Source organism: Sus scrofa, chromosome 10 (assembly GCF_000003025.6).
Source record: "Sus scrofa isolate TJ Tabasco breed Duroc chromosome 10, Sscrofa11.1, whole genome shotgun sequence".
NCBI classification, from domain to species: Eukaryota; Metazoa; Chordata; class Mammalia; order Artiodactyla; family Suidae; genus Sus; species Sus scrofa.
The window spans coordinates 21,757,366-21,784,624 of record NC_010452.4 but is presented as its reverse complement, the minus strand read 5'-3'; the positions used below and the strand labels follow the sequence as shown (position 1 = coordinate 21,784,624).

Below are 27,259 nucleotides of genomic sequence, written 5' to 3'. Positions count from 1 at the left end.
AGACGCATCTGTGACCTACACCACAGCTCACGGCAATGCCAGATCCTTAACCCATGGAGTGAGGCCAGGGATCAAAGCTTCCTCCTCATGGATGAGTCAGATTCGTTTCTGCTGAGCCACAACGGGAACTCCCCGTATGCAACACAGTGATCTAAGCACCAGGGGTAACTAATGATGATCAGCATCTCCTCGTGAGCCTTATGTTCAGGTGGGAGGAGGCATATAATGGAAAGGTATATTCAAATGACATATTTTCTACAGTAAAAAGCTCTATGAAGCTTAGCCAGACACTAAGTTACATAAGCATCATTCTAGAAGGAAGTCTTCTCTGCACGGTGTCATTTGAACAGATGATGTGAAGGAGCTGGTCCAGGAGGGTCTAGGGGAAGCACCTTCTAGGCAGAGGAAGCAGCTCCTCAAACGGCTTGAAAAGAGTCTGAAACACCAAGAAGGCTGATGTGGTTGCAACACCCTGAGAGCCTGGTGGGTACACGGTGAGCTCAGAGTGTCAGGTAGGAACTGTGATAGGATGATGTGGGTCTTAGAGGTCACAGTGATGAAGCAGATCAAGAAACATGCAGTGGGAAGTGATTGGAGAAGCCTAAGCAAGAAGGGGACACGGTCTATTTTGCATTTTAAAAGCTAGCTGTGGGGAGTTCCCATCACAGCTCAGCAGAAACAAATCCAACTAGCATCCATGAGGACGCATGCTCCATCCCTGACCTCGCTCAGTGGGTTAAGGATCCAGCATTGCCGTGAGCTGTGGTGTAGGTCACAGATGTAGCTCAGATCTGGCATTGCCATGGCTCTGGTGTAGGCTGGCAGCTGTAGCTCCGATTCAACCCCTAGCCTGGGAACCTCTATGTTTCGTGAGTGTGGTTCCTAAAAAGACAATAAATAAATAAATAAGTAAATACAAATTTAAAAAGCTCTCTCGGAGTTCCCGTCGTGGTGTGGTGGTTAACGAATCTGACTAGGAACCATGAGGTTGCAGGTTTGATCCCTGGCCTCGCTTGGTGGGTTAAGGATCTGGCATTGCCGTGAGCTGTGGTGTAGGCTGCAGACGTGGCTCAGATCCCATGTTGCTGTGGCTCTGGCCTAGGCCGGTGGCTACAGCTCTGATTCGACCCCTAGCCTCGGAACCTTCATATGCTGCAGGAAGCGGCCCTAGAAAAGGCAAAAAGATAAAAAAAAAAAAAAATCTCTGATGGTGGTTGGGAATGAGTGCTCATGGATTCCAGATAAAGTTGATACCAGACTCAAAGATACCAGATAAAGGTGATGATAGTAATGCTCATGGGAGGTAATAGTGCTTTGGGCACACACGGCAGTGAGAGGCATGGGGAGAGGCTGCCCACAGAAGATCCGTTTGGAAGACGAACCTGCAATATTCACTTATTGGTGGGCATGCCAATGGGGGGGAGGGGACCCGAGAAAATGCAAAGCCTTGTGACTTGTCCACCCTCATAACTGCAATTAGTTCTTTTACGTGTAGGAAGCCCTCGGGTTTACAGACCCTTGGAAGGGGAGGACGTGTGTAAAAACACTTAAGATTCTTGGAACTCCTCTAGAGTTTCAAGAGAAACAGATTGCAGGCCAGGGGAAAGGAAACCTCCATTCCTCCCTCAGAAGAAAGGTACTTAATCTGCTCTGTCTTTATGGTCTAGAACCAGGATATCAGTTCCCTTGAGTGTTCTCCAAACCACTAGACCAATGTTGTGCTTTGCTGACGCATCAGTTTTCCTTGAAGCTGTCAAGGGATTTGGAGGCCAAGGTTAATGTATGCATTTTAATTTTTAAATGTATGCATTCATTATGTAAACTTCATGTCTTGAATTTTTAAATTTACTTAAAATTTTATGCAGGTTAATTTTAATTGGTGTAATTTATAGTAGCATTTGTAAACTAGGAAGGAGGGTTGAACATTCCCGTACATTGTTTTCTAGATAAACTAGGAGATGACAAAACAGGCTCCTCAGAGGACTTTGAGTTTTGCCTTCAGGATACTAGAGGTCATGGAAGGGTTCCCTTTAAAGAACTTCAGGTTTGAGAAAAGATTGTTACAGTCATGAAGAAGTAGGTATGAGCCAGACTGGAGACAGAGGGGTATTGTGCATGTTAAAGCATCTTCAGCAGGAAGGAGATGGAGCAAGGTGGGCAGATTCAAGCCACCACTGGGCATACTGATCATGAGTCTGGGGAAAGAAAAGGAAGGTTTAAATATGAGCCCTAAGTTTTCTGACTTTGGTCCCAAGAGGTTCTATTCACAAAGATAGGAAGCTATGACACTTACCCGGGTCAGAGGAGATGATGAATGGATTGGGTATGAGGTATCAAGGAGAAACGGTCAGCAAGATCTACAGTCCTGGGGCTCGGGAGAAAGTCCAGGCTGCAGTTGGGAGGATGGTAAGCATCTGTGCAGGGTTGTCATCCAAGCCACAGAGGGGAATGAGGAAGAGAAGAGTGCTTCTGAAAGACTGAAAAATACAAACGCACCGCATACAAGAGGCAAGAAAGATATAAAAGGGGAGGAAGAAACCCAGGAGCACATGAGGCCAAAAAGAGAAACCACTTCAAGAAAGAGGGAGTGACCATCTGCATGGATGTTTCAAAGAAGCCAAATAGCAAAAAATTAAAAAAAAAAAAAGCCTGGGATTTAGCAACACAGAGATATGGGTGGTCTTATCAATACAGCATGGTGAGGACACAGCCAGATTTCAGCAGGCAGGGAAATGAGAAAAAAAAAAAAGAAAGTTGAAACTGTGTGGCACTCAGTCTTCCAAAAGATTTGTTCAGGAAGGACAGGATAGAGAAGGTGTCCTGGGACCATTGGCAGGGGCTTCTAAGTCTTGAAGAGAACTGAGGGCTTTTAAACACTACCATGAAGTGCTGAGCAGGCAGAGAGCTGCTGGCGATTTGAGAAAGGCAGAAGCATGGAAGAAAACATTTCTGAGTGGGCAAGGGAGTTAATGTCCATGCAACATGTAGAGCAAAGGTCGTAGAGCATTCTGGATGGTGAAGGCAAGAATGAATGGGCCAAGAACTTTCCTGCAGCGTTCGGTGATGAGGCAAATTTGGACACTCTGAGTTCATAGTAGCCCCTTTTTTCGACATTAGACTTCTTTTGCAGCTCTTGGAAGCCCAGAAGAGCCTAGAGGAGAGAATCCGTTGGATTAATTTTCTCTGGTGGATGGATGGGGTGTCAGAAGGAAAACAGGGCAGGAAAGTTGGGAATATTGCCCAGATGCTGTCTGATGTCCTAAACCATGAGCTGTCACAGGCAAGAAGCATGGACGGAAAGGGCATGAAAAGGAGAAGGTAGTGATGGAGACGCAAACGAACTGGAGGGATCAGAAGGAAGGAACAGGAGGCACAGGACTGAGTTGGAAGGGTTGACGGTGGTAGTTCCTGAGCATGTGGGTGCATTTTCCAATCTCCAGGGTGAACTGTCCTAGCCTGTGCAGTGCAGGCGTGGGTGACAGTGGTGGGAGTGGAGGCGGCCGTCACCGGGATGGGGGAGGTCAGTGAACCGAGATAGTACAGGGTTGGGCATCCATCCTTGTGAACACGGGACCAAACCAAGGTGCTGGTGATAAAGAGGAAATCTGAGAACCGGAAGCCTGGTCCCCCGTGAATGAGAAGGACAGAAAAGGTTGATAGATGGCAGCCAACAGGAGTTAAGTAAACACGTGGCAACGCTGGGAACTTCGGCGCAGTCAGGGCCATTGTTCTACATGATTAATCTGGACCAATATTGGGGACAGTCCATGGTCTCCAAGTAATTTCCCCACTTGTCCTCCAGTGTCTGACTCCTTTACTTTAACTTCATTTTAAAAGGTGGTTGTTTTTCACACATTATCGTCCCAGAGTTATTTCGTAGCTGATGGCTGCTCATGAATTGATCATTGGGAGACAAAAGAAAGAAAAAATACCAGCACATGTGTATCTCATCTTTGCTGTGATGGGCATTAGGAGGGCTTAAAAAATAGTGAGATATAACCCCGTCCTTGGAATCTTTTCAATAGAGTGGAGAAACTTGATATTGTCACCTGGGTGCTGTATGAGAAGGTGGACTTAGAAAAGTTCTGGATGACAGGAAGGAAAGGCAAGGTAGGGAAAACTCAGAGCCACTCAATGAAAGAACAAGGTCAAAAATAAGATGATTGTCTAATTCTGCCTACCCACCTGTAGGTAGCCCGGCCTAGCTGCCATGAGTGACAGGGAGCACAGGTAAGGATGCTGACACTCCTCAAGTTGACAAACAGACCCCACAAGGATAGGCAGTGTGAGTGGATGTTTCCTTTAATTTCTGTGGTTGCAGGGAGGACACATCCAGGAAAGTCCATAAGGTTCTTGATATTCTTAATATGAGGAACTTTTGACACTATTTAGGAAAGGATCCAGGATTTGACTTACCCCAGGGTTCGATGTATTTCAAGCTCCAGACCAGCCATGAAACACCTCAAGGCCCAGACCGATGTGCTGGGAAAGTTTGTTCCTTTGATAAATGTGGATGCTTCTCTGGTTGAATGACCACACAAGGCTCTTTCAGGGGGTCCAGACTCAAATATAGTCTACTGCCCTTCTAAGACCAATTTACCGTCCCGTGTGGGTCACTTAATGGTATGATGTGGGTCTGAACCAAACACACTTATGTGACTACAGCAGATATTCTGCATCCACTGAGTGAAATTTGAATATTTCACATAATGCCATATGTGTGAAATAGTCAAATGTGTTGCATCAGAAAGGGGAAAAAAAAAAAAAAAACTTCAGCAGCACCATAATGAAAATCTGTGCAGTGTGTAAAGTGGAGGAGCGTTGGTTTGAATCAAGGGCCATCAACTACCAACTTTGTGGAACGGAGTATCTGCCTCCTTTCCTCTGCTCTGCCTCGGAGATGACCAGAGCTAACCCAAGGATAACTGAAAGGACTGGACAGGATGGGATGGGATGTGCTTGGCGCATCCCCTGGCGGATACAATAGCCAGGTGCCTGCAAGGGAGCACCACTGTCCTCCTGGGAAAAAAAGTCGACAGAAATATCAGAGGTGGGTGTGCACATCAAGCAGGACCGTGATGGTAAAAGCAACTGAGTCCGGTTTTGTCCCCAGGAAATGAAAGTAATGAAACTTAGCCTACGAGTTGTCACATGTTAAACAATTTCATGAAACAGAGTGACGGGCTCTTAGGAGGTTTGCAAGGAAAAGCAAACAAGTCCTACTCCCTCGGGTGTTTCCTTCATTTCTTTTACACATCTGGATCCTGGATCAGGGTAAATGGATCAAGAGGTATTGCCCATCAGAGGCCTCCTCCCTCACCTTTAGCCACCGTTTCATGGGGAATACGGGATGCGATGGTGTCTAAGGGTCTGAGGTTCCCTTAGGGGACTTGCACCTCTAAATCCTCACAAATGCACTGGAGACTTTTAGCAACCAGGTGACTTAAACAATGCTGTGACAACTGAAAAGTGCCTTTTGGCTGCCCTTTTTATGGTCATTTTTCATTATTAAAAGAGGGAAATTAAAGAACAATTGGGGGGTGTTCCCATCATGGCACAGCAGAAATGAATCCCATTAGGAACCATGAGGTTACGGGTTTGATCTCTGGCCTTGCTCAGTGGGTTAAGGATCTGGCTTTGCCATGAGCTGTGGTGTAGGTCGCAGACGCGGCTCAGATCCCAGTTGCTGTGGCTGTGGTGGAGGCTGGCAGCTACAGCTCCGATTAGACCCCTAGCCTGGGAACCTCCATATGCTTGGGTGCGGCCCTAAAATGACCAAAAAGAAAAAAAAAAAAAAAAGAACAATATGGAAAGTATACTTCCTCTTCTGCCCTGCTTAACTGAAGCTTTTTTGATAGTGTTGCCTTTTAACCTTTTCCAGGGTTATTCTCCCCGCTATGTAGGAGCTACTCAGAAAAGTTAATTCTGTTTCTGGGTATCTCTAATGTACAACGTCGACTGTTTAGAATGGCAATTAGGCTTCTTTCCACATCAAAATAAAATCTGAACATTCATCATTGAAGAAAAATTGATTTTGTGCTTCCAAACATGACCGAGTTCGGCAAAGGGATAAGAGGATAATTTACTTTCTGTCACCTCCAAAGTTAACTGAGGAAACACACACACACACACACACACACACACACACACACATTTCCCTGACAGGCAGACAGGCAAATCACAGACAAAACTGCAGGGCAGGGGGATAAAAAGGGAAAAAAAAAAAATCTTGAAAAAGCTGAGCTCTTCCAGTCCCCTCCCACCAGGCTCCGTGAAGGATGACTTCAGTCCGTCTCCTAACTAATTCTGTCACTGTAAAATCCTACAGTCATTCTTCCACACATAAAGGACAAATAAGCTGGAGAGGAGGACCCAAGTGCTTTCATTTTTAACTCTTCACCAATGGAGGAGAAGGCAGAATGCCTAAGCTGTGTCTCAGTGGCCAATAGGATAGCTGTGTATCTCCCACGTGACTCACTGCCCCTGTCTTTCACATGGGCTGTAATTTAGTTCAATTCAGAACTGCAGATAGTACGGCTTTCACAGGAGCAAGGAATGCCTGGGCACAAGTGCCTGAGTTCCGAGGGACTTTGGGAAAACACTTTGCTCTCTCCCTCCTTCCTGGAATCAGGGATTCTGCACCTGCATCAGAGACCGTCCAGCCAGAGCCGCTGCTGTGCCTCCAGGGACCAGGAACGAGCACAAATAAGCGTTTTGAAATTGTAAGTATACATTTCTTTCCATCCAGGGTACTGGTTCCAATAGTTTTATGTCATAAGCATCCAATATGTGAAGATGTGGTTTTTTTGGTGCTCCTCTTTTATGTGTGTACAGAAGGGTGTTCAGCTGGCAGGAAAAGGTTTCCAAAACAATTGTTGCATGCTTGATTTGGTTAAAGATAAAGAATGAAAAATAAAAGTCAGGCATTCCAAGAGGAGCTGCAGGAGGCTGCACCTTGGAACAGTGCTCCGGCACGCTGCTTTGTTCGGAAGAAAAAAATGAAGGCACACACATATGTACTTACTTCACTTCTTTTCGCTCTTGAGTCTAATCAGATTCGATCCGTTCCCAAGAAAAATAAAAGGCAAACTTTGCTGACTCCACTGACAAGGACACCAGCCACTCTCCAGACATCTGACAGTTATTATAATTAGCTATGAAAGACGGCTAAGACACTTGGGGCAAGGAGCTCTTAAATTCTGAACAATGGCTTCAAGCCAGGGCTTTCTTTTTATTTATTTTTTCAACCACCACTTTTCATGTTCTAATCATAATAGAGACCGAACTGGTCTTTAGGGTTTTAGTCCACAAAATATGAAAGCACGTCCCGGCAGAAGGGAGAGGCTACTGAAAGGGGCCAGTGTAAAGACAGAAGCAAAGGACAGCTTTCTGTCCCAGGATCCAGCCTTCCATGTATAAAGATTTTTTTTTTTTTTTTTGAAATTCCTAATAGGGTGGAGTGAGGATGTGGGGGTAGGGAGGAAGCATGCCGAAGCTTCTTTATAGAAGAATGCTTAAAGAATAAAGTAATTGGGGATTTCTTTGGACTGGCACACAAGGGTATCCTTAGCATTGAAGTCACATTCACGGTAAGATTTTTTTTTTTTTTGATGGAGTTTCCAACAGAAGCAACATACAAAGCAGTTTTTTTAATTAATAAAATAATTGGAAACAAATGGGGGAGAATGATCCGTGCTATTGCTTTCTTTCTACATGCAGCGAGGGTAAACCAGCAATGCCTTAATGCCCTCACTTCTAGAATCATCCAAATCCTTAAAAAGTTATCAGCTAAGTCGCCTAAGAAATTAAACAGTAAATCCAACCGATGTGATTTTTCACTGATGCAGATTTTGACGGGCAATACCTCCAGCCAAAGGGGAGTTTGGAAGAAAACATCGTCCTCCTCATTTTTTTGAAAGAGAATATTAACTCCATCAATTATGGAAAGGAATTATTCAAAGGCTCCAGACATAACTAATTATGGCTTAAAGAGATCTGCCAGAGCAGAGCTTGCATTCTAATTATAAAAGTCCAAGACGTTCGGGAGGCTTTTTTTTTTTTTTTTTTAAAGAGGGCTTGGACACACATCTTCGCATAATCTTTTTTAAATACACCATTTTTTTTTTCTTTGTCTGCTCTCCTGTTATCCACACCTCCCCCACCACGGCCCACTGTGTGCCCAGACACCTGAAGACCAGACATAATGATCAACAGAGCCCCAGCCTGTCTGGACTCCAGCCAGGTCCCCCTCTACAATCAAGGAGCCTGCACGCAATCCCTGCCTGGCCTATCCCCCTGCTCTGTGCAGATCCGGGATGGAAGTCTTACACATACTGCGGAAAGATTAAAGACAACAATATCCCCTTTCTCTTACCCCAGACAGCCTCAATTTTTAACCCTTTCGTTGCCTCGAAAACGGAGACGTCTTCTCCGTTCAAATGCAAGTCCCCGGAGGTTGTGGCGGGGGGGAGGTGGGCTGCAACTCCCTCCGCATAGTGTACAGCTGCATGCGCCTCATTGGGTACAGAAATCACATCTCCAACGACCCACCGGGATATGTTAGGATGAACAGCGTGCTAACGCAACAAAACAGGATTTGCTTGTGCGGGAAATGCATTTTTGGATGAACTGAAGCTGTATGAAATCTGGAAAATGTCAAAGGTCTGTGAACGATTCTTGCAAAGCTTGCAGAAGGTTCTATCGTGTCTGATGATGCTGTTCTTTAAGCATCTCTCTCTCTCTCTCTCTCACTCGTTCAAGAGACACTCAGCCAGGCACGTATCTCGTTCTATCACGGAGAAACCCAGGTTTGCTGGTGATGTCATCACATATAAAATTTCGCCTTTGTGGGCCACATTTTCAATCACCTAATCGCCAGTGTCTGTTGGGTGTATGCCCATAGGAAGTTCACATGTGTGTGGGGTTAACCGACACCCACAGGAAAGGACTGTTTTATTTGTAACTATCTTTCTCTTGAAGATGTGTTATGGGCAGTATGGCCAAATTTATCAAGATATATGTAGGCAGGCAGAGTTTCCTCGTTCTGGGAAGCCTTATTAATATGCTGGTTGAACATTTTAGAGGTGGCTGAATTTCAATGACGTGAATAGGATGTAGAAATGGTGAGCATTTTGCAATCATTGGGGTAAAAAGGCTACAATGTCGATATTTGTTATGACTTGGTGATTTTTATGTGCCACTCAAATTTTTGAAATCTATTAGATCATTTTTACTATTTACTTATTATGTAAGGAAAGAATCTACACAAATGATTTGGAAAGCAATGCTCATTTCACGTGCTCTGGGTTAGATGAGAGTTGGATTAAAACTGTGTGGGCTATTATAGCGTTTGTATTTATTTTCAAGTCTCTTTTATGGGTCTTATGCTAAACAGGTATTCACCAAGCAAGCATTCAGATTTTTAATGATGTGTGTATTTAAGTACATTATTTTATTCCACTTAACTCAAATGGAACAAAGTTTAATAATTTTAACAAAACACATGGCCATATCTGAGATATAAACATAAAACAACTGTGTACACATAATTCTCCTAATTACCAAGTTTTGGTCCGTAGTTTAAATTAATCTTCATTCGGATAGGACAACTGGGTGTACTTACCAGTTCTTACGTGGGGGATATTTGACACATTATTTTCTTAATTTTCATATGTGCATTTAATGCTTCTTTCTTAAAAGAACTTTCATACTTAGAAAAGGATTAATGTTGAACAGATTTGCAAATAATATGTACATGAACAGCATTGCTTATATGCCAACACACAAATTAATTTTTGATGTTGTGTGATTGTTTTAAAACCAGTGAAAAATTTTTTGTCCTTTTTCTTTTTTTTTTTGCTTTCAAGTTAACATTATTGAGAAAAGTATGTAGCTTAAAGAACGGACGCATTTTTTGCTTAAGAAGAGCAAGCTACACAAGTTAGGTGACATTCTATGGGGTAAAACTCCAATGTGAACTAATAAATAACTTTTCTGAGAAAGTCTTGGACCTGACTCCATAGTTTTTACATAAATAGTTCTTCCAACATATAGTGGCGTTCTTGCCTGAGGATGAATCCTCAAATTGTTTTCTCAAAGACTAAAAGGCTAGCAAAGAGTTGGATTTAAAGTTCACTTACTTTCTAAAAACAAAACATGGCATGGCCCACTGGGGATGTAGGTTACAAAAAAAGGCATCTTTCAAGAAAAGAAGATAATGGACTTGATTGAAATAGTTGAACTACGTAACGCCAATTCAAGAACAAATGGTTTTTCAGAGCATAACGGAGAAAGAACAATTTACTATAGTACAGTTTATTCTTCTTACACAATAGGAATGATTTATTTGAAATGGCAGAACAAACATAGCAGATATACAAAAACAATAAAGACATCTTATGTCAGGGGTATATCAACATTCTTGTGTTTCATATATTAGAATATACTTAATTCAATTATTTATCTGAAGACTTTAGTTAAAACCTGTACTCTTGCTTAGCATGTGTTGACACTATAACCATGTATTTTTGTACCTCGCGTAGTATGTATCGTAGGTGTAAATTATAGATTTGAACGAAGTCTTATGATCAAAAATAATTGTTGGTATTGTATTATGATCAGTGTTGTTTCAGTGCTCCTGAGTTAGAATATTAGCATAGTTCGATCCAGTGAAATTTGTATGGCAATGTTAGCTACCTGTGTCTAAGTTAGCAGAGGGGGTGTGCTCAGATATTGGTCAAATTAATGTACTGATAATGTAATTATTGCAGATGCCTCATATCCAAAACTATTTTCACTAGATCAAAACATATGATAGTCATTTGGCCAACAGCACAAAATATTTAAAAAAAAAAAAAAACTTCTCTCTTTCTTACCATTAGGAAGATGATTTTTCCAAGCAGCCTCACAGTCATAATTTTTCTTTATGAAAAGAGAGACTGGGGTTTCCCCCCTCCCCGCCCCAAACTTAGCCTTTAGGCATAGGATTTGGGATTAATTTGAGTGGACGCCTGGGCACTGCAGAGAGAAGGCCAGAAGGAAGGAAGAGGAACTGGTTTGGTGGCTTCATGCCTCAAATGTTATCCTTCCAAGCCTACATGGAGACTGCCCTCAAAATCCATTTGAGTGAAAACCTTCAAAGTCATTTTCACAATTTTCAGAAGGTCCACCAGGGAGACATGTCCGAAGAGTGATTAAAAGTCCCGCTGCCTGAAACTCCCTGAGCCCAGGGAGGCACTGGGGTCAGATACACACAGGAGTCACAGATAGGACATGAACTATGTATCGCACATTCGGAGGCTGAGAGAGAGACATTGGGGATATTTCACCCCAAACAGATTTGGGGTTGATTATTGGCATATCTTTTGAAACGTCAAGCCTGCAGTTCAGCTGAAATAACTTTTTATATGTACAGCTAAGACCAGATGGCCCTGTGTGCCTTTCTTATTTAGATGAGACTTTTCCTTTCAATAACATCTTTCTTCCTGACCTGCTTAAAAATTCCAGCGAATGAAATCAGCACAGGATTTTCAATTCTAATTGACCATGTGCAGAGGAAGGGCCAGTGGAGAAATCAGTAGAGGCATTGTAAACCTCCCTGCCTCCGTTTTTGTCTTTGTGTTTTCCCCTTACCAGCCAATCTAAACTAATTGAACATATTTAATTTTTACTCCTATTCATATCGCTGCAAGATGCATCCTCCATGCAAATGTCTTGAGTTGGCTGTTTCTGCCATTTCATCACAAGTAATTGTGTTTTAAAGTTATCATTTTCAGCCACAGGCTCTCACCTAGATGGTGAGCCATTTATTTGAAAAATTGCACTGAAATTTAGCATAATGTTTGAATTAAGATGAAAGAGTGATGATACTAAATTTATTTTCTTTGTCACTTAAATGAGTCATCACTATTGAAATATGTGTGTGTGTGTGTGTGTGTGTGTGTGTGTGTGTATATACATTTAAATTTATTATGAAAATAGCCACTATCTAAAATTCTTGGGTTCATTCTATGTATAGTTATCATTAAAAAATTTTTTTTCTTCGCATTTATTTTGGACTTGGAGTAGGAAAGGCTATATCAAGAATTTAAGATGTTCTATATAGTGTAGCTTAGCAAATCATATGTGCTGTAAAAGTACGCATGTAAATTCTCTTTTTTTTTTCCTTTTTGACAAGTTGTCGACTCAGTTTTTTTTCAAAGTTTATTATTACTGCAAAGCATCCACAGTGTTCTCTTTTTAAAAATTTAATATTAGAAACAGTAAAAATGTTAGGAGAAAACAAGTTTTCTTTCTGATACCGGTACTAATTATTATGACAAAGAAAGACAGAAAGAAACATGTACCAAAGGTGTATATTTTAAAAGCTGTACATGGAGATAAGAAAAACTCCAACCTAACTATCAGAGTTATTGAAAATCTGTTGGCCACATAGCAGCACTCTCTCTATTTGGAATTCTTTGCTCATTCTTCTTCAGGTAACCATTTATCTCAAGCCGGTCTACTCGTTGTCAAAAATAGGATGCCCTCATCAAAAGCCACACTAGTGGAATGGTTTGAAAGATGCACCTTATGACTGATAAGATCAATTAGAATTTCTTTGCATCCAAATTACACAAAAATTGAAAAACAGTTGCTCACGGAATTCGTAACTATGAAGGCATGTTCTAAGCCACCAACATGTGAAGTCAATTCATTATGAAACTTGCAATTTAAATTTCTTAGATTGTCATATATATATGTGTGTGTATACACACACACACACACACACACACACATATATATATGCCAGTTTGCATTACCTAAACATAAGAACGTTCATCATGCCATTAAATATCTATGTTGATTCATTTATCTCATTCATATTGGTGATTTTTTTCCCACTGATTTGTGAATTACAAAAATCCATTAGAAAAATGGCATGATTATATATGGCAGTGATTCAGCCAATTCCTGTTTCATTACCCTAAACAGATAAAATATAGTTAAAAACTGAAAAAGTCAAAATATAAACAAAAAATCAAAGTAAAATACAGAATCTAAGGTATCCCATTCTACGTATGTTTAGCTTAAGTTTCCTTTTCAAACAGCAAATTTGAACAAGCAATGAATTTAACCCCGCCTGTGAGAGGAGCTGATGGATAATGGAGTGTTGGGAAGAATTATTAAAGTTGTATTCGTGTTGTAATTGCAGAGAGTCAAAGCTCAGACATTCAAAGCAGGTGCGACTAAGAAAGAGGACTCTGAACTCCTCCCATTTTCTCTTCTTCCATGTTATTCTGAAGAATAGACGGATTTTGATTTGGCAAGGTCCTAGATCAATCCCAAACACTAGGTGATTTTTGGCATTTCCCTTTCCGTGGGCTCAGGGTTTGCTCCTCTGCCGGGCTGCCTGTGTGTCCATGTGCTTTAGGTGAACAGCAGGGGAGAAATTGTAATTATACCCAGTGCTGATGCTGGGAGATGTGCGAGATGTCTGCCCCATGTTGTTCCCTTCCGGCTCCCTGAGACGGTGAGGGTCTGTCTGAGACTGAGACGCTGAAGAAACCAGCCCCCTCTGGCTCTCCCGGGACACCCTTTGGATCTGTGTGGATGTTCCTTCTCAAGGCTCTTCGCCAGCCCTTAGCACACATTCGAACCCTCGAGACTTCCACCTGCTGTGCTAGGTTCTCGCTGTTTCAGCTCAGATAAGCCATGGCTTCCCCCTGAATTATGCAGCTAAGCTTTACCCTCGGAGCTGTCTGTTGTAAACTGGATGTTTTAAAACTGTGACGGAAGTGGGGCTACCAGGGTGTACAGCAACTCAAAAGGATATACTTCGGGGCAGAGGCCAATCTCTTTGGCATCCTGAAACTCTGCAGCGTTGAGGGCAGAATAAAAAGATTCCCCTGCATTCGATTGGACGGTTCTTGCATCCAGCACGAGGCCAGTGCACCTCGGGGTAGTCGGCTCCTCTCAGCTGATGCACGTGAGCTGGACTCTTTCTCCTTGTAGTGCATACGTCATTGGGTGTATTTCCTGCAGGAAAACTACTGTGTTAATGGCTAAGGTCTAACTTCTCTTTCAGGAAGGGCTGATCTAGAGAAAGAAAACAGTAGTGTGACAAGAGATTATGTCTGTCAGACCACGAGAGTGTGAGCTGTACCAGATCATGCAAAATGAGGGGAATATGTCACACACACACACACACACACACACACACACACACAAAGGTGCTTGGGGACATTTTCATCACACACATGGATTATCTAGAAGCCTGGGTGTAAATATAACCACTGGGGGATGGGAAACTAGAGCGAAACAAAAATTCCATTTAAGGTTTAGGTATCTAATCGTATTGCTTTGGAAACATTTGTAAAAAAGGACTATTTCACTCACTTGCCTTATTCCTCTTAGTCGTCTATCAAGACATTATTCACCCTATATTGGCAGGAAAGGAAACACTGACTGCTGCTCTGTGTGTTATCAGCCACTCTACAAAGTACCTTTTACCCTGAAAGGACTTAAGATTTAAGCCGACAACAGTGCCTGTGAAGAAATGCATTCTTGGGTTAGTGTGAGGACAAAAGAGGGTTAATTTTTCAAATCTCTGTGAAGAGGGGGGGAAAAAAACTGGAAGATGAAAATCAAAGACGGAGCTTCTAGTGATTTAGTTGTATTTATGGATTATACTGCCTCTTGAAAAGAAGAAAATCAGAGCTGTAAGATGACACTGCAGGGGTTGTCTGGACCTTTCACGGAGTCTAAAGTCTGTGGAGTCAATGCTTATTAAGGCCTGGTCTTGACCTCTGCTCTGCTGACGCCTCCCTGGTCCAGGTGCAACATTATTGCAAGTGCTTTACTGTTATCAGACACGATGTGCAAACTTCAAATCCTGAATGAACAGAGTCCGCTGAGCATACACACAATCCAGCAATTATGATGCCTACATGTAAAAATGAGTGAAGACCTGTAAACTTAATCCACTTCCTTTTATAATTAATAAACAGTGACAATAGCTCTTCTTCAAGATACAGCTGCTCAAGTGCAACTTACCTGCAGCTAGCTTTGGCACTTATGCTGATAGGATCAAATTTGGCAAGAATATTTAAAGTAATGATTCCTGTCTAAACAAATTCTATTTGAATGAACCATGGGGGAGTGTATATAACAATTTCTTTAAAAATCAAATGTATACTCTGAGTAATACAAGAGGTCTCTTATAGTCTAGGTTTTGTTTTTGTCTTTTTTAAAAAGGATTGATTTTACTTTTAAAAATGGCATTAACAGAATAAGACAGGAAAACACAAAATTCCCCAGAATTTTATCCTGAAGTATAGTAAAGCTTTTTCACTCCAACAGTTCTATAAAGCGTACTTCCATATTTACATAGGGTTTGATAAATATAAGAGAAAAACAATTTATACATATCCATTAATTGATCTTTTGAATAAAATTGCTATGTTTATGCCTCTGAAATGTTAGCTAACTTGTGTAAATCATATAAAATGACCCAAAATTAGCTGCACACACATAAACAGAGGAGAAATAAAACTCTCAGGTATCAGAATACATTACAGAGATTTAGGATTTTATTTTATCTTTCTGTTGAGTGTTTAGCAGACAATTCTCTAAATTACATAAATTTACTCTTTTTAAATATAAATTTTGAACTTCGAGGAAACAAATCTCTAACTTATAAGGAAAGCAAAAGTTTTAAATTTGCACTAAAGGAGTCATACATAAATACGTCTTTTTTAGCCAGAATTTTAAAAAGTAGAAAACATTTCATTTTAAATTTAAAAATATTTCAGACTTAAATTTCAATTTAGAAAACATTTCAGTTAAAGCAATGTCATCTTTCTATCACCAAGATTTATCATTTTTAACATTTTTCCCTCTATTTACTCCAAGCCATTAAAAAATAAACATATGCAATTGAAGATGTCAACTTTCTTGCCATTTCCGGAGGTCCTTCTGGCAGTAGAAGTAATCACTATCTTTTCTAGGTCATTTTTTCACACCTCCATTTTTTTAATCACCTACTTAAGTGTCAAAAGATAGAAAACAAAAAGGGGCCAAGTATCAGTTATAAGTTCCTAGATTTGCTGTTTTTAAATTTTCCTTAAAATTATTGGAAAATTTTCAAAAACGCATTCATTGGATGCCATATTTACTTATTTATTTTTGGTTTAAAAAAACCTAATGCTGATAAAAAGAAAAAAAAAGTTAAAAGATTTCATCGCCCTCCTCAATAAACTTCCTTGGTTTCAGAAAACTGAGAAAATATGTCTTCTGCTTCTTTTTATTCAAATATGTAGAATTGAGTCATTTAAATCGTAAGCATTACATAAGGGATTGGTGATATGGCTAAAACTTTATACTCTAATATGATCTCCACTGCTCTCATTTTCACAAAAATGCATGTTGTAGGTAGCTTTATGCATGAATATTAATTTTCATGTCTTATACTCTCATAGCATCTTGTAGAGAGATGCTTATTTTAAATGGTTCAAAGGAACACCAAAGTTACCTCTTTTGGGGTTTGCTAGAAAAATATCAGCAACATCATAATTAAAGAAATGAGCACTGACATTATGGCGTTCTTTGTCTCTGTCTTCTGGAGGCAGATTTCCCTTAAAAAAAAAAAAAAAAAAAAAAAAAAAGCACATGGGAGTTTCCATTGTGGCACAGCAGGTTAAGGATCTAGCGTTGTCTCTGCAGCAGCTCAGGTCCCTGCTGAGGCACAGGTTCAATCCCCAGCCCAGCACAATAGCTTAAAGATCTGGCATTGGTCAGATTGTGGCATAGGTCAGCTGTGGCTCAGATTCGATCCTGGCCCAGGAACATCCATGTGCCACAGGTGTGGCCAAGAAAAGAAAAAGAAAACAGAAGCAAACGCATTTCTGAAAAAGTGTATTGAAACTGAGATCTATATTTGAACACACTTTACTATGGTGTTGCATGAATGGTGTGGCAGTGCATTGCCATGGAGACCTCTTAATGCTCATACATCTCTGAGGGCCTCAGAGTCAAAATCTATACTTGCCTCTTTACAACCCTGTTATCTTAAACACAATCTCCAGAGAGAAAACTTCAGGGTTCCATGAAGATGAGTGTCAGTGTATTTTTTCCCTGTCATTTCTTACCAGCTATTTAGGCAGCAGTACATCAAGAGACACCTACAGTCATTTTCAAACTTAAGTCAAGATCTTAATGCCTAAAGGGAAAAGATGCAACTAACCTACCCAGGTTAGATGCTTGAAGGTGTTCCCCACCTAAACTATTTTCAACTTGCATTTAATTGAACCACATGCTATTTCAAAATTGGAGAATTGGTAACCACTAGTGACATGTATTCCAGGCAGTACTTAAGCTAACGTATTCTAAAGATATGACAGGCAAGTATGCATGGCCCCATCTTTTTTTTTTTTTTTTCAGGTTCTAACCAGAGGATATTGTAGCCCTCAATAAATGTCACCCTGGGTCTTTTAGGCTAGGTGTTAAAAAAAAAAATGGCACAGTGATTTTGACTGCATTGTTTCTTAAGAGATTATTTTGCTTTAAACACTTAAAATGCTTTGTTATTACAAGTATTGTATACCACATCTTTATTCAAAGACATCACACATCTTTACTATAAAACAGACTCAAGAGTATGAAAAGCTATCTCAAAAGGCTGTCCTTTGATAACAAGGCAGGCAAAGCTGCAAACGTATTGTTCAAACATATTTGTTCAACTTTTTCTTTCTTTTCCTCTTCTCAGCCTCCTATCATCTTTATTAACATTCAAGCTATCAATATTATTTCTCCCCAGATAACTGCCCAGTCGGTGCCACTCATTGGGGTCTTTTTTTGTTATTTCTTCAAAACACTCATCCATTCATTCACTTGAGTATTCTTATGTCTGTTTCTCATCACAGTCACACAACAGGAGCACTGGGTAAGGAGTAAGAAGATGTTTTATGAAATATCTTTTTGACTCTTTTTGGACCTCAGTTTCCCTGCCAGTAGTTTGAAGAATGAGGGCTAGTGAACTTCGAAGGTCTTGAGACATAGACCTGCATGATCAACTGACCCTGAGATTCTGAACTCGATGAATTCTGAGCTCTCAAACTAATCTCAGTATATTACGTGTGTGCCAGAGGTCTGTCCTTGAGAACATGGAGTCACACTTGTGCTTATTCAAGACTGTTTCTTTAAAGTCTTGAATTTTCTCTGTTTAAAGTCTTCCGTATATGATCTTTATTCCTATCTCTGCTTTCTGAAGGGTACTCTTCATCTAAATCTGCTGATTTCCTGTGTGAAGTATCCTTTATAAAATTGTATAGCTTAAGGAAATCTTGACAATTCTGCTAATGCATTTTACTGATGAGCCAAGTCAGGTCAGAGAACAACACGGTCACTTCTTTGTAAAGATCCTTTTTGAGTAGGATCGTTTTTGCAAACTCCACAAAAATCTTGACGCATTGGGTTGCACAACAACCTTAAAAAAAAAAAAAAAAAAGGCTTCACTGTGGGGTAGATCTTGACTGTAATTACTGCAACTGTATGATATGACTTTGGGGGTTTTCCAAATGCTGATTTAGTCATTAACACTGAGTTACATAATAGCCATCCTCAAAATACTTCCCAAGTGATTATATGTTGAGTTACCCCTCCCACTATTTTTAGGATAGGGAATTGGATCCTTGAGAAGCTGTGGAGGAATTTTGCCAACAATTTTAACCAGAATGTTAGCCAATTTACCAGGGTTCTCATGTTATGAACAACTTAGGTACATCACAAGATCTCTTGCTAACTCGGGCAATGCTTTAGGTTTAAACTAGTTTATAACTACCTACATCTACTGAAATTCTGGGGGTAGGGGATAACTAGAAAGGGATTGAACTTAAGAGTTCCAAATGTCAGAAGCGGGGACATTAGCAAGCCAGACATCAAGGGAGCAGCATGAGTTATGGGGGCCTATGGAGGAAACTATCACACCAAGGGAGTTAAATAGTCAATCTAAAATGAATTACAAAAAAAAAAAAAAAAACGCCACCTAAAACATGAAAAAGTTAGAACTATATCGAGGGCTTTTTTTCTGCTAAAGCCTAAAAGACAGATTTAATATGTCACTTAAAGAACTGTAATCAACAATTGAATCAACTTACGCATACGCATATACTGGGTCACTTTGTTGTAGAGCAGAAATTATCACAGCCTTGTAAATGAACTATACTTCAATAAAACTTTAAAAAAAATTTAATCAACCACCACACACGTCATCTCATGAAGCAGACAGTTAGAAACTAATGTTTTAAATCTATTGGTCCATCAACGTTATCTCTGCCTCTAGAATCATTTATAAACACAGAGTAGATCCAATAGATTTCATGAATTTAGTACATTAAATCACTTTTATTGACATCCACAGCATGCAAAAATCAAGTATCAATGGTCGTTAAACTAGCCATCGTATGAAATTGCGGAAATGTCTGTGATTTTTCTTCCCCCTCGTTTCAAAAATAAAATCACTTTATTGAAATAATCATAGAAGCCTAAACTTTAGAAAGGAAGAAATATAGGAAAAATAAAAGATGCAACAGCAGGTCACAGTAAGTCTAAAATGTAGTTTCTTAGCTGAAAATATGAAATTAGATATTTAATGAAAATCATGTCGAATTTCAGAAATATTTACTTCAATTTGGACACTGTTATTATGTGAAGTTGTGATACATTATAAGAGAAGCACATGTTAATACATTATACATTAATGATCACATTTGGGCTTGTTAGGAAATTTTTAATTTCAGAACTGCTGTCAACATTAAGTTGAATTTATGCATCTGAATTTCCATTATAACTTTTTTGAAATGTGATGTTAAACCAAAGAAAGAACCGACCCAGGGAAGTGCAATGCCTAAATAATATGCATAGAATAAAATACAACACTTTTATGGTCAAAAGGTGGATTCCTTTTCTTTTAAGATATTTATTAGAGTCAAACATCAGAGTTCAAGAGTTGAATTATACATGTGTGAAACAATATTATTTTCAACCAGAAAAGGACTTAGATATTACAAGGAGACAAAGAAACTGAGGTCTGAAAAGAGAAGAAAGAAATTCAAATTCATGGAATAAATTATCTAGAGTGATAGGATAGAATTCTTTCCATTTCTCAGGTGTCTCTTTAAAAATGCCTGGATAAAGGAAAACACAGAGAGATGAAAGCACAAGAGTTCCATTTGGTTCATAAAATGAGTTTTGATAAAAGTCCTCCTAAAGATAAAGCCAAGTCAATTAGTTTCAATAAGAAACATCAAAGTTCCTAGAGTGGCACTTAACCTGTTGGTTATTCAGTTTGTTCATTTGTAAACAGCCCAACATGCCACCCTATATACCTCACAATACGTATTTATTAAGTGCTTACAACCAGCCAATAGGATTGCCATGTACCCTGCATCTAATTCTCATCCACACTTCTGGGATGTACGCCCCATTATTATCCCTCTTTGGGACACGAGGAAACTTCGAAAGGTTGACTAAGTAATAAGTCCAAGATGCTGAAATACCTAGAGGGTAGGGCTAGCGTTTGAATCCAGAAGCCAGACTCTTCACCTGTGTTTCTAAGTGCGTTTCTTCCTGGCTCTTCTTCCCTTATCGTCCTGAAATGTGAAGTAATAGGTGTGGGCAAAATCATCAGAATAATAAAGCATTTGACTAATGCAAGATGGGCTTACCTGTGGAAAGGAGGCTGGTCCTATCTCACATCGTGCTATATAATCCATTCTCGGGTGTGCGGGTCTGATCGCTCTAATGAGTTCTATTATGAGGAAGATTGAAATAGAACACACATAAGCACCATGGAAAAGCCCATTTATTTTACTTATTTATCTAAACTTCCTGTGCTGAACTCTCTTGAACATCACTGCAATAGAATTTGACCTGTGTAGATAAAACAACCTTCATTTCCACGCCAATTTTATCTGTTTTATGAAAGTGGTTTGTTCTGTCATATTTCCCTATGGCTCATCAGTTTCCTATTTTTATCTCCTTTACCTCATCAACATATTCTATTCTGCTATCCCATCTTAGCAGAAGCAATGCCTCCAAAAAGTACATTAGTAATGGTTGCACATTTGTAAATTAATCCCATGGCATTTTAGTAAATGCACTGAATTTGGCTATGAGACAATTTACAGTAGCATGAAAGTCCAGCTATAAGGGCCTCCAGCCAAAAGAATGGAGCTACCAATAATCCTTACAAAAGGGCAAAATTAAATCCAAGGACAGGGCTATTGAATTATGATGTAGCCATTTTGCAATCAATTTAAAATGTTTATTGACTGTTAGGACTTGGGGAGATATTGGCTGTTAACATAATTCATATTCTCATGGTTTGTAAAAAAATATCTGTAGATAATCTCAATCTTGGGCCACATATAATGGGCTCTGTCAAGGATTAAAAAGCCTCAAACTTCTCAATTTTTTGTGACATTTTCTAAAATTTCTGTAAACAACTAAAATTTGGTTTAGTGAGAAACTGGGTTGCACTCATACGACTTTCCACGTGATTCTTTAAGCATTAATCAACTGAATATTTCTAGATGTGAAACTCTGACTCAAATCAACTTCTCTCTTAAAGAAGAAATGTAAGTCATTGCCTGAAAATTTTCTTGTTAGTTCTCCACTTTCTTAAAAAAAAAAAAAAAAAAAAAAAAAAAAAAAAAAAAAGTTCTTGTTTTAATGTCAGGTAGTGAAACTCCCTACAGAAACTCATTCATTTCACAAACAGCAGTAGAATACTCTTTTTTTAATTATATGCTACATCTGAAAGGATTCCTACCATATGTATTTTTCACTTGCTTGAAAATATCTTTGGAAGTATTCACTATTTTAAAACACCAATCGGGTATGTCTATGTGCATTCAGAGCCTGCTATAGGAAAACTTTATTGCAGGTCAAGGGAACGTAGCAGTGAGGGCCTGGAAGCCACTAGGGTAGTTTCCTCTCTGCAGCATTGTTTCAAATTCTGAGAAATTCTACCATCATTTTGAAATTGTCTTCTAAAGTCATGTTGGCTCTTCTGAAGACGTTCCACTCTTTATCCCTGAAAAATAAGTGCTCTAATCAACCTTTCAAACATTATTGAATCATTATGGCAAGAGTCATGAAAGAAATTCTTGTTAGAAAGTTGTGTAGTTGAATGCTTATCCATCATTTGCATCCAGGTTTCCCTGTAATCCTCATAGTCATAGGGGATTTCTGGATTAGTCAATGAAACATGCACATTACCATATATATATAAAGAATAAACTAGGAGTTCCCGTCGTGGTGTGGTGGTTAACGAATCCGACTAGGAACCATGAGGTTGCGGGTTCGATCCCTGGCCTTGCTCAGTGGGTTAAGGATCCAGCGTTGCTGTGAGCTGTGGTGTAGGTCGCAGACAGCTCGGATCCTGTGTTGCTGTGGCTGTGGTGTATGTAGGCCAGTGGCTACAGCTCCGATTCAACTCCTAGCCTGGGACCTCCATATGCCGCGGGAGCAGCTCAAGAAATGGCAAAAAGACCAAGAAAAAAAAAAAAAGAATAAACTAGAACTAACATGGTGTCTCTGAGGAATAGAAAGCAAAAGAGATGCTGAGCAAACTGTGTAGATTATGGTCAAGATGAAAAGATAGAGTGACTGGGTCACTGGGTTACTTTAATTCAACTATTTATTGAGCTCTTATTTATTCTAAAGACTGGGCTACACAGAAAGGGGTACATCAAAAACACAAGGAAAACTTATTCAAGGTGTCCATAAACCAGTTGATTCAAAATGAAATAAAAAGTACTCAAGGTGGTTAATGTTTATTTGACTTAAAACACAGAGTGAAGTTAAACAAGAAAACTATCTTTTTTATGATCATAAGAAATTTTATCATAAAAATCTTAAATTGAGGATAGCAACATGTTAAGCATGTATAATCTAAAATGAACAGACCTTTCAAAGAGAACTGCATTTTCAAAATCGTCTTTGTTCAGTAATCTTTGAAGACAATCTTCACAATGAAGACCAAAGGAGTAAATGCTCTAAACTCTCAGAATTATGAAAGTAAACACTGAATAGTACTCAGTATCATTTGAGGATCAAGCCTATTCTTTGATTCCTAAAGTATTTGCCAGTGAGAATCCAAGGATTAATCAAATGTGTCTGTTCATTTTCAGAAAAAAAATAGACATATCTGTATTAATGTTTCTTATTTCATGTCATTTGAAGGAATTTTTTAAATCAGGTAATGACTGCTTGTTTAATAGTGTATAAAAAAGTGCTGTCAAGTCATTATGGGTTGACTACAATCATATTCTCGTCAGTCACTAGAGTATGTTCAGGTCATGAAAGAAAAAAGGAAGCACCCAGCAGGAACATTTGCTATGTGACCAAACAAGGAGCATCTGCTGTAGAATATTTGTCCAATAAATCTACAGGCCTCTGGAAGAATTCACCTACATTTCACATAACACCTGGAATCTTTAGACTTCTCTCATGTCATCCTAAGTGTTCTGGGGTCCATGTCATCAAAGTGATGATATTATTGAGTGTGTAGGTGTCATGGCCTGAAGACAGTCAGCATAAGCACTGACCACATGCTCTGGGTGAACTCAGCCCCACCTGGAATAACCTCAGGAATCATCACAATCCAGGCTGGTCTGTTCTCATGGCTTGAATTCGTTGCATCTTATACTCTTCTCGGCAGAACTGAGAACCAAAAAAGTAATGGTTTCAGAATCATTTCAGAGTAGTGGTGTTGACGAAGATGCCATGACGGCTGTAGGACTAGACAGATGGATCCAGGATACTCCCATCAAACCGTAATTCCTAGAATGACCTGAAGTTTCATAGCAGTAGTAGCTCATGGGAACATTGATTTGAGAGCCATTGGTCCAATGGACAAGGGCGTTCTTGCCACATGTTACCTTGAAAAATGGGTCTGTTTTTTTTAGATACTTTATCTTACAGTTGAAGCCTCATCTTAATTCTGTCTCATCCATCAGTACCACCCTCATTATTTTTCTACTCTCTTCTTGGTACAGGGCACACGGGAAGGGGCTTATTTTGACTTTGATTCATCCACAGTTAATCTTAAGGAGCCAGAAGACAGAATCATACTTCCTAGAAATTGCCACATCAGCATCAGGAGATTTGCTTCATTCTGGGCATGGTCCTGGGAGGTTAGGTGCCAAAGAAAACTGCTAAAAAGCTTTTTAAGCCAAGATAGTTTCCAAGATAACATCGATAGAATTGTTTTATAAAGAAAACAGAACTGCAAGGAGATGGCCAAGGAACTTGCCCTGAAGGCTAAGGGAGGTCAGGGGGCTCCCTGACCTGGGAGTCAGGAGGAAGCTGGTGAGGCTTTTGGAAATAGTAGCGGCTCTTCTAGATAGTCAGAGGCTCAGGTGTGCAGGGGTACCTCTAAAGCGATTCCAAGGGTCATGAAAGGCAGCACCTGACGTTCGGTACTCTCCTCTCATTTCGGTGGAAGTGACTCTTCCGGGTGGAATTGCCAGTAGCTCTGATAACAGCCACCCTAGTGCTCCCCCAAGTGGCCCCCCTGCCCAGCAACCAGTATGTCCTCTCTAATGAACCTCTCTATGGCTACTGGCCTTTAGTTCACCACTGTACCTCTCTGCCCCCAGAGGCTGTCAGTTTCAAGCATTTCCACTGAATGGCTATCTATCACTTCTATAGTTGAATAATGTTAGGATGCTAGAGTCCCACAGAGGTTCCAATTGCTGAGAAAGTAAATGAGAAAGGAGAATTTTGTTTTGCGCTTGGCTTTCTTATTATTTTTTTTTTTCTCATTGGAGAAAAATGCCTCCTCTGAGTTAATGGGGGCACTCAGGAACAGATAACAAATCCACAACTTGGCAATGGTGCAGAGTCATGACTCTCCACCTCAGCTCCCCATGTATCAAGAGGAACGAGGAGCTGAGAAGGTTTGTGGTGGCAGCACACATCAGTTCTGCAAAACAGCACACTCTGTGCTAAAAGACTCATGCAAAAGAAAATTGGTAAAATGGTTTGCTTTGATCTGGGACTGATGTCTATTCCCTCATTGAGAGAGCAAAGGAAGGCAGAATCCAGGGGTATGCCATCAAAAGTCTTAATCTGCATTCCCTGGACTTCTTACCTTAATTTAGGTGCAAATTTTCATTCTATCTCAGAGAAAGTGAAGTATTAATGTTACTCATAGAATACGTTGATTTATATTGTTTAAAGAAAAAAGTGAGAAGACGTCAAAGTGGACCCTACTACACCCATGGTTCTGAGTTAGCATTAAAAAGAAAATCAGGAGTTCCCATCATGGCTCAGTGGAAATGAATCTGACCAGCATCCATGAGGACGCAAGTTCAATCCCTGGCCTCGCTCAGTGGGTTAAGGATCCGGCGTAGCCATAAGCTGTGGTGTAGGTCAAAGAAGTGGTTCAGATCGGGTGTTGCTGTGGCTGTGGTGTAAGCCAGCAGCTGCAACTCCAATTTGACCCCTAGCCTAGGAACCTCCATAAGCTGTAGGTGAGGCCCTAAAAAGACAAAAAGAAAAAACAGGTATCATAACAATAGTACAAAATATGGGTAAATATATGTTAGTAATACTTCATTTCCATGCAGAAGACAAAGGTTTGGTCTGTTTCAAGCAACACATTAGGTGGTTGGGATTTTCAATACCCTCCTTCCCCCTCAAGTTCTGAAATAAAATCAAAAGGAAAACAAATGGAAACACAACATTACTATTGTTTTAGGAAGAAGCAGACAAAATTTATTGTTGAAATTAGTGAAAAATTAGGGAGGAAAAAATGTCCAACCTGAAAGTAAAACATCCATATAATGACACACTATGCAAACATTATCATAGGTTTTCAAAGTATAGTTAATAATAGAAAAAATACTCATGTATTAACTTTAAGTGCAAACGTTCAAGTTATCCAGCGCCATAGAGTGATTGAAAATCACAATGTCAAATATTTATTTTTTTCCATTTCTACTGATTTTATTTTTTCTAGTATAGCTCATTTACAGTGTTCTGTCAATTTTCTACCGTACAGCAAGGTGACCCCGTTACACATACATGTATATATTCCTTTTTCTCAACATTATCATGTTGCATCATAATGACAAGACATAGTTCCCAGTGCTATACAGCAGGATCTCATTGCTTATCCATTCCAAAGGCAATCGTTTGCATCTTCTGGAATCTAATATACATCACAAAGGAACCTTTCCACAGAAAAGAAAATCATGGACTTGGAGAACAGACTTGGGGTGGCCAAGGGGGAGGGATGGATAATGTGAAGTATTTAGTAATGGTTGTCTCACTGTACCTCCTCCTCCAGAAGCATCAACTGGGAAGCAAGTAATATTTTTAAAAATGATTTTAAATGATGGATTTTTTTTTTTTGGCATGGTTTCTAGTTGATTTTCCAGGCAAGGTAAATATATACTTATCAGCAAAAGAGTCCTACGGGCTTGGTGGCTATGAAATGTAAATTTGGGGGAAAAGGCTGTCAGCTGTGACTCAGACCATCAACTCTGCTCCCACTGCAGCTGATCATTTTGAAGACCGTGGCTCGTGCCTACAAGTGTGTGGGCTGACAATCCTAGCAGGAGGTCATCCGAGGAGATGTGCCTTCTACAGGCAAGGCAGTGCTTCAGGGGGAAGAGCAGAGAGAGCAGGAGACAAAAAGACATACCCGCACAGAAGAGAGAGAGAGAGATGGAGGTTGGCTGGCTCCCGTGCCCAGTGTTTCCTTCCAGACTTTCCAGTTAGATGCCTGTCTGGAACAGATGGAAGAAGAGAGCTAAGAATATTGTGACAGTGGAGTCATGAGACACCAACGTAAGAAGAGAAGAAGTCCTTCTCATAAAGATGTGTGCAAAAGAAATAAAAGCAGAACAAAGAGTAGACAAAGAAGCAAAGGTAGCTTTAAGGTGAAAGATGTCCCGTCTTTGAGTTTTATCTAAATTAATGTCCACACGGAGTCCCCATCGTGGCGCAGGGGTTAACAAATCCGACTGGGAACCATGAGGTTGCGGGTTCCATCCCTGGCCTTGCTCAGTGGGTTAGGGATCCGGCGTGGCCATGAGCTGTGGTGTAGGTCGCAGATGCAGCTCGGATCCCATGTTGCTGTGGCTGTGGTGCAGGCCGGTGGCTACAGCCTGGGAATCTCCATAAGCCTCGGGAGCGGCCCTAGAGAAGGCAAAAAAAAAAAAAATTAATTAATTAATTAATTAATGTCCACAAAGGAGCTGACACGTAC

The 27,259-nt window shown here is 40.1% G+C and overlaps 1 protein-coding gene and 1 long non-coding RNA gene across 9 annotated transcripts in view; one reads left to right on the top strand and one right to left on the bottom strand.

Annotated features, from left to right (window-relative positions):
* LOC110255652 overlaps positions 5,795-27,259 on the top strand; it is a 105,963-nt gene continuing 84,498 nt past the window's right edge. Inside the window, exon 1 of one of the 8 annotated variants that reach the window (XR_002336251.1) lies at positions 5,795-6,722. Coding sequence is in view for 2 of the 8 variants with exons in the window: in XM_021064491.1 (XP_020920150.1) it covers positions 6,495-6,722 (228 nt within the window). In the remaining 6 variants the exon portion in view is untranslated. The remainder of the gene's footprint in view (positions 6,723-27,259) is intronic. The other 7 variants (XR_002336250.1, XR_002336255.1, XR_002336253.1 and 4 more) reach the window with 7 other exon arrangements.
* The window catches only part of LOC110255653, a 36,054-nt gene continuing 16,844 nt past the window's right edge, over positions 8,050-27,259 (bottom strand). Inside the window, exon 2 of the long non-coding RNA XR_002336256.1 lies at positions 8,050-27,189. This is a non-coding gene — a long non-coding RNA (uncharacterized LOC110255653). The remainder of the gene's footprint in view (positions 27,190-27,259) is intronic.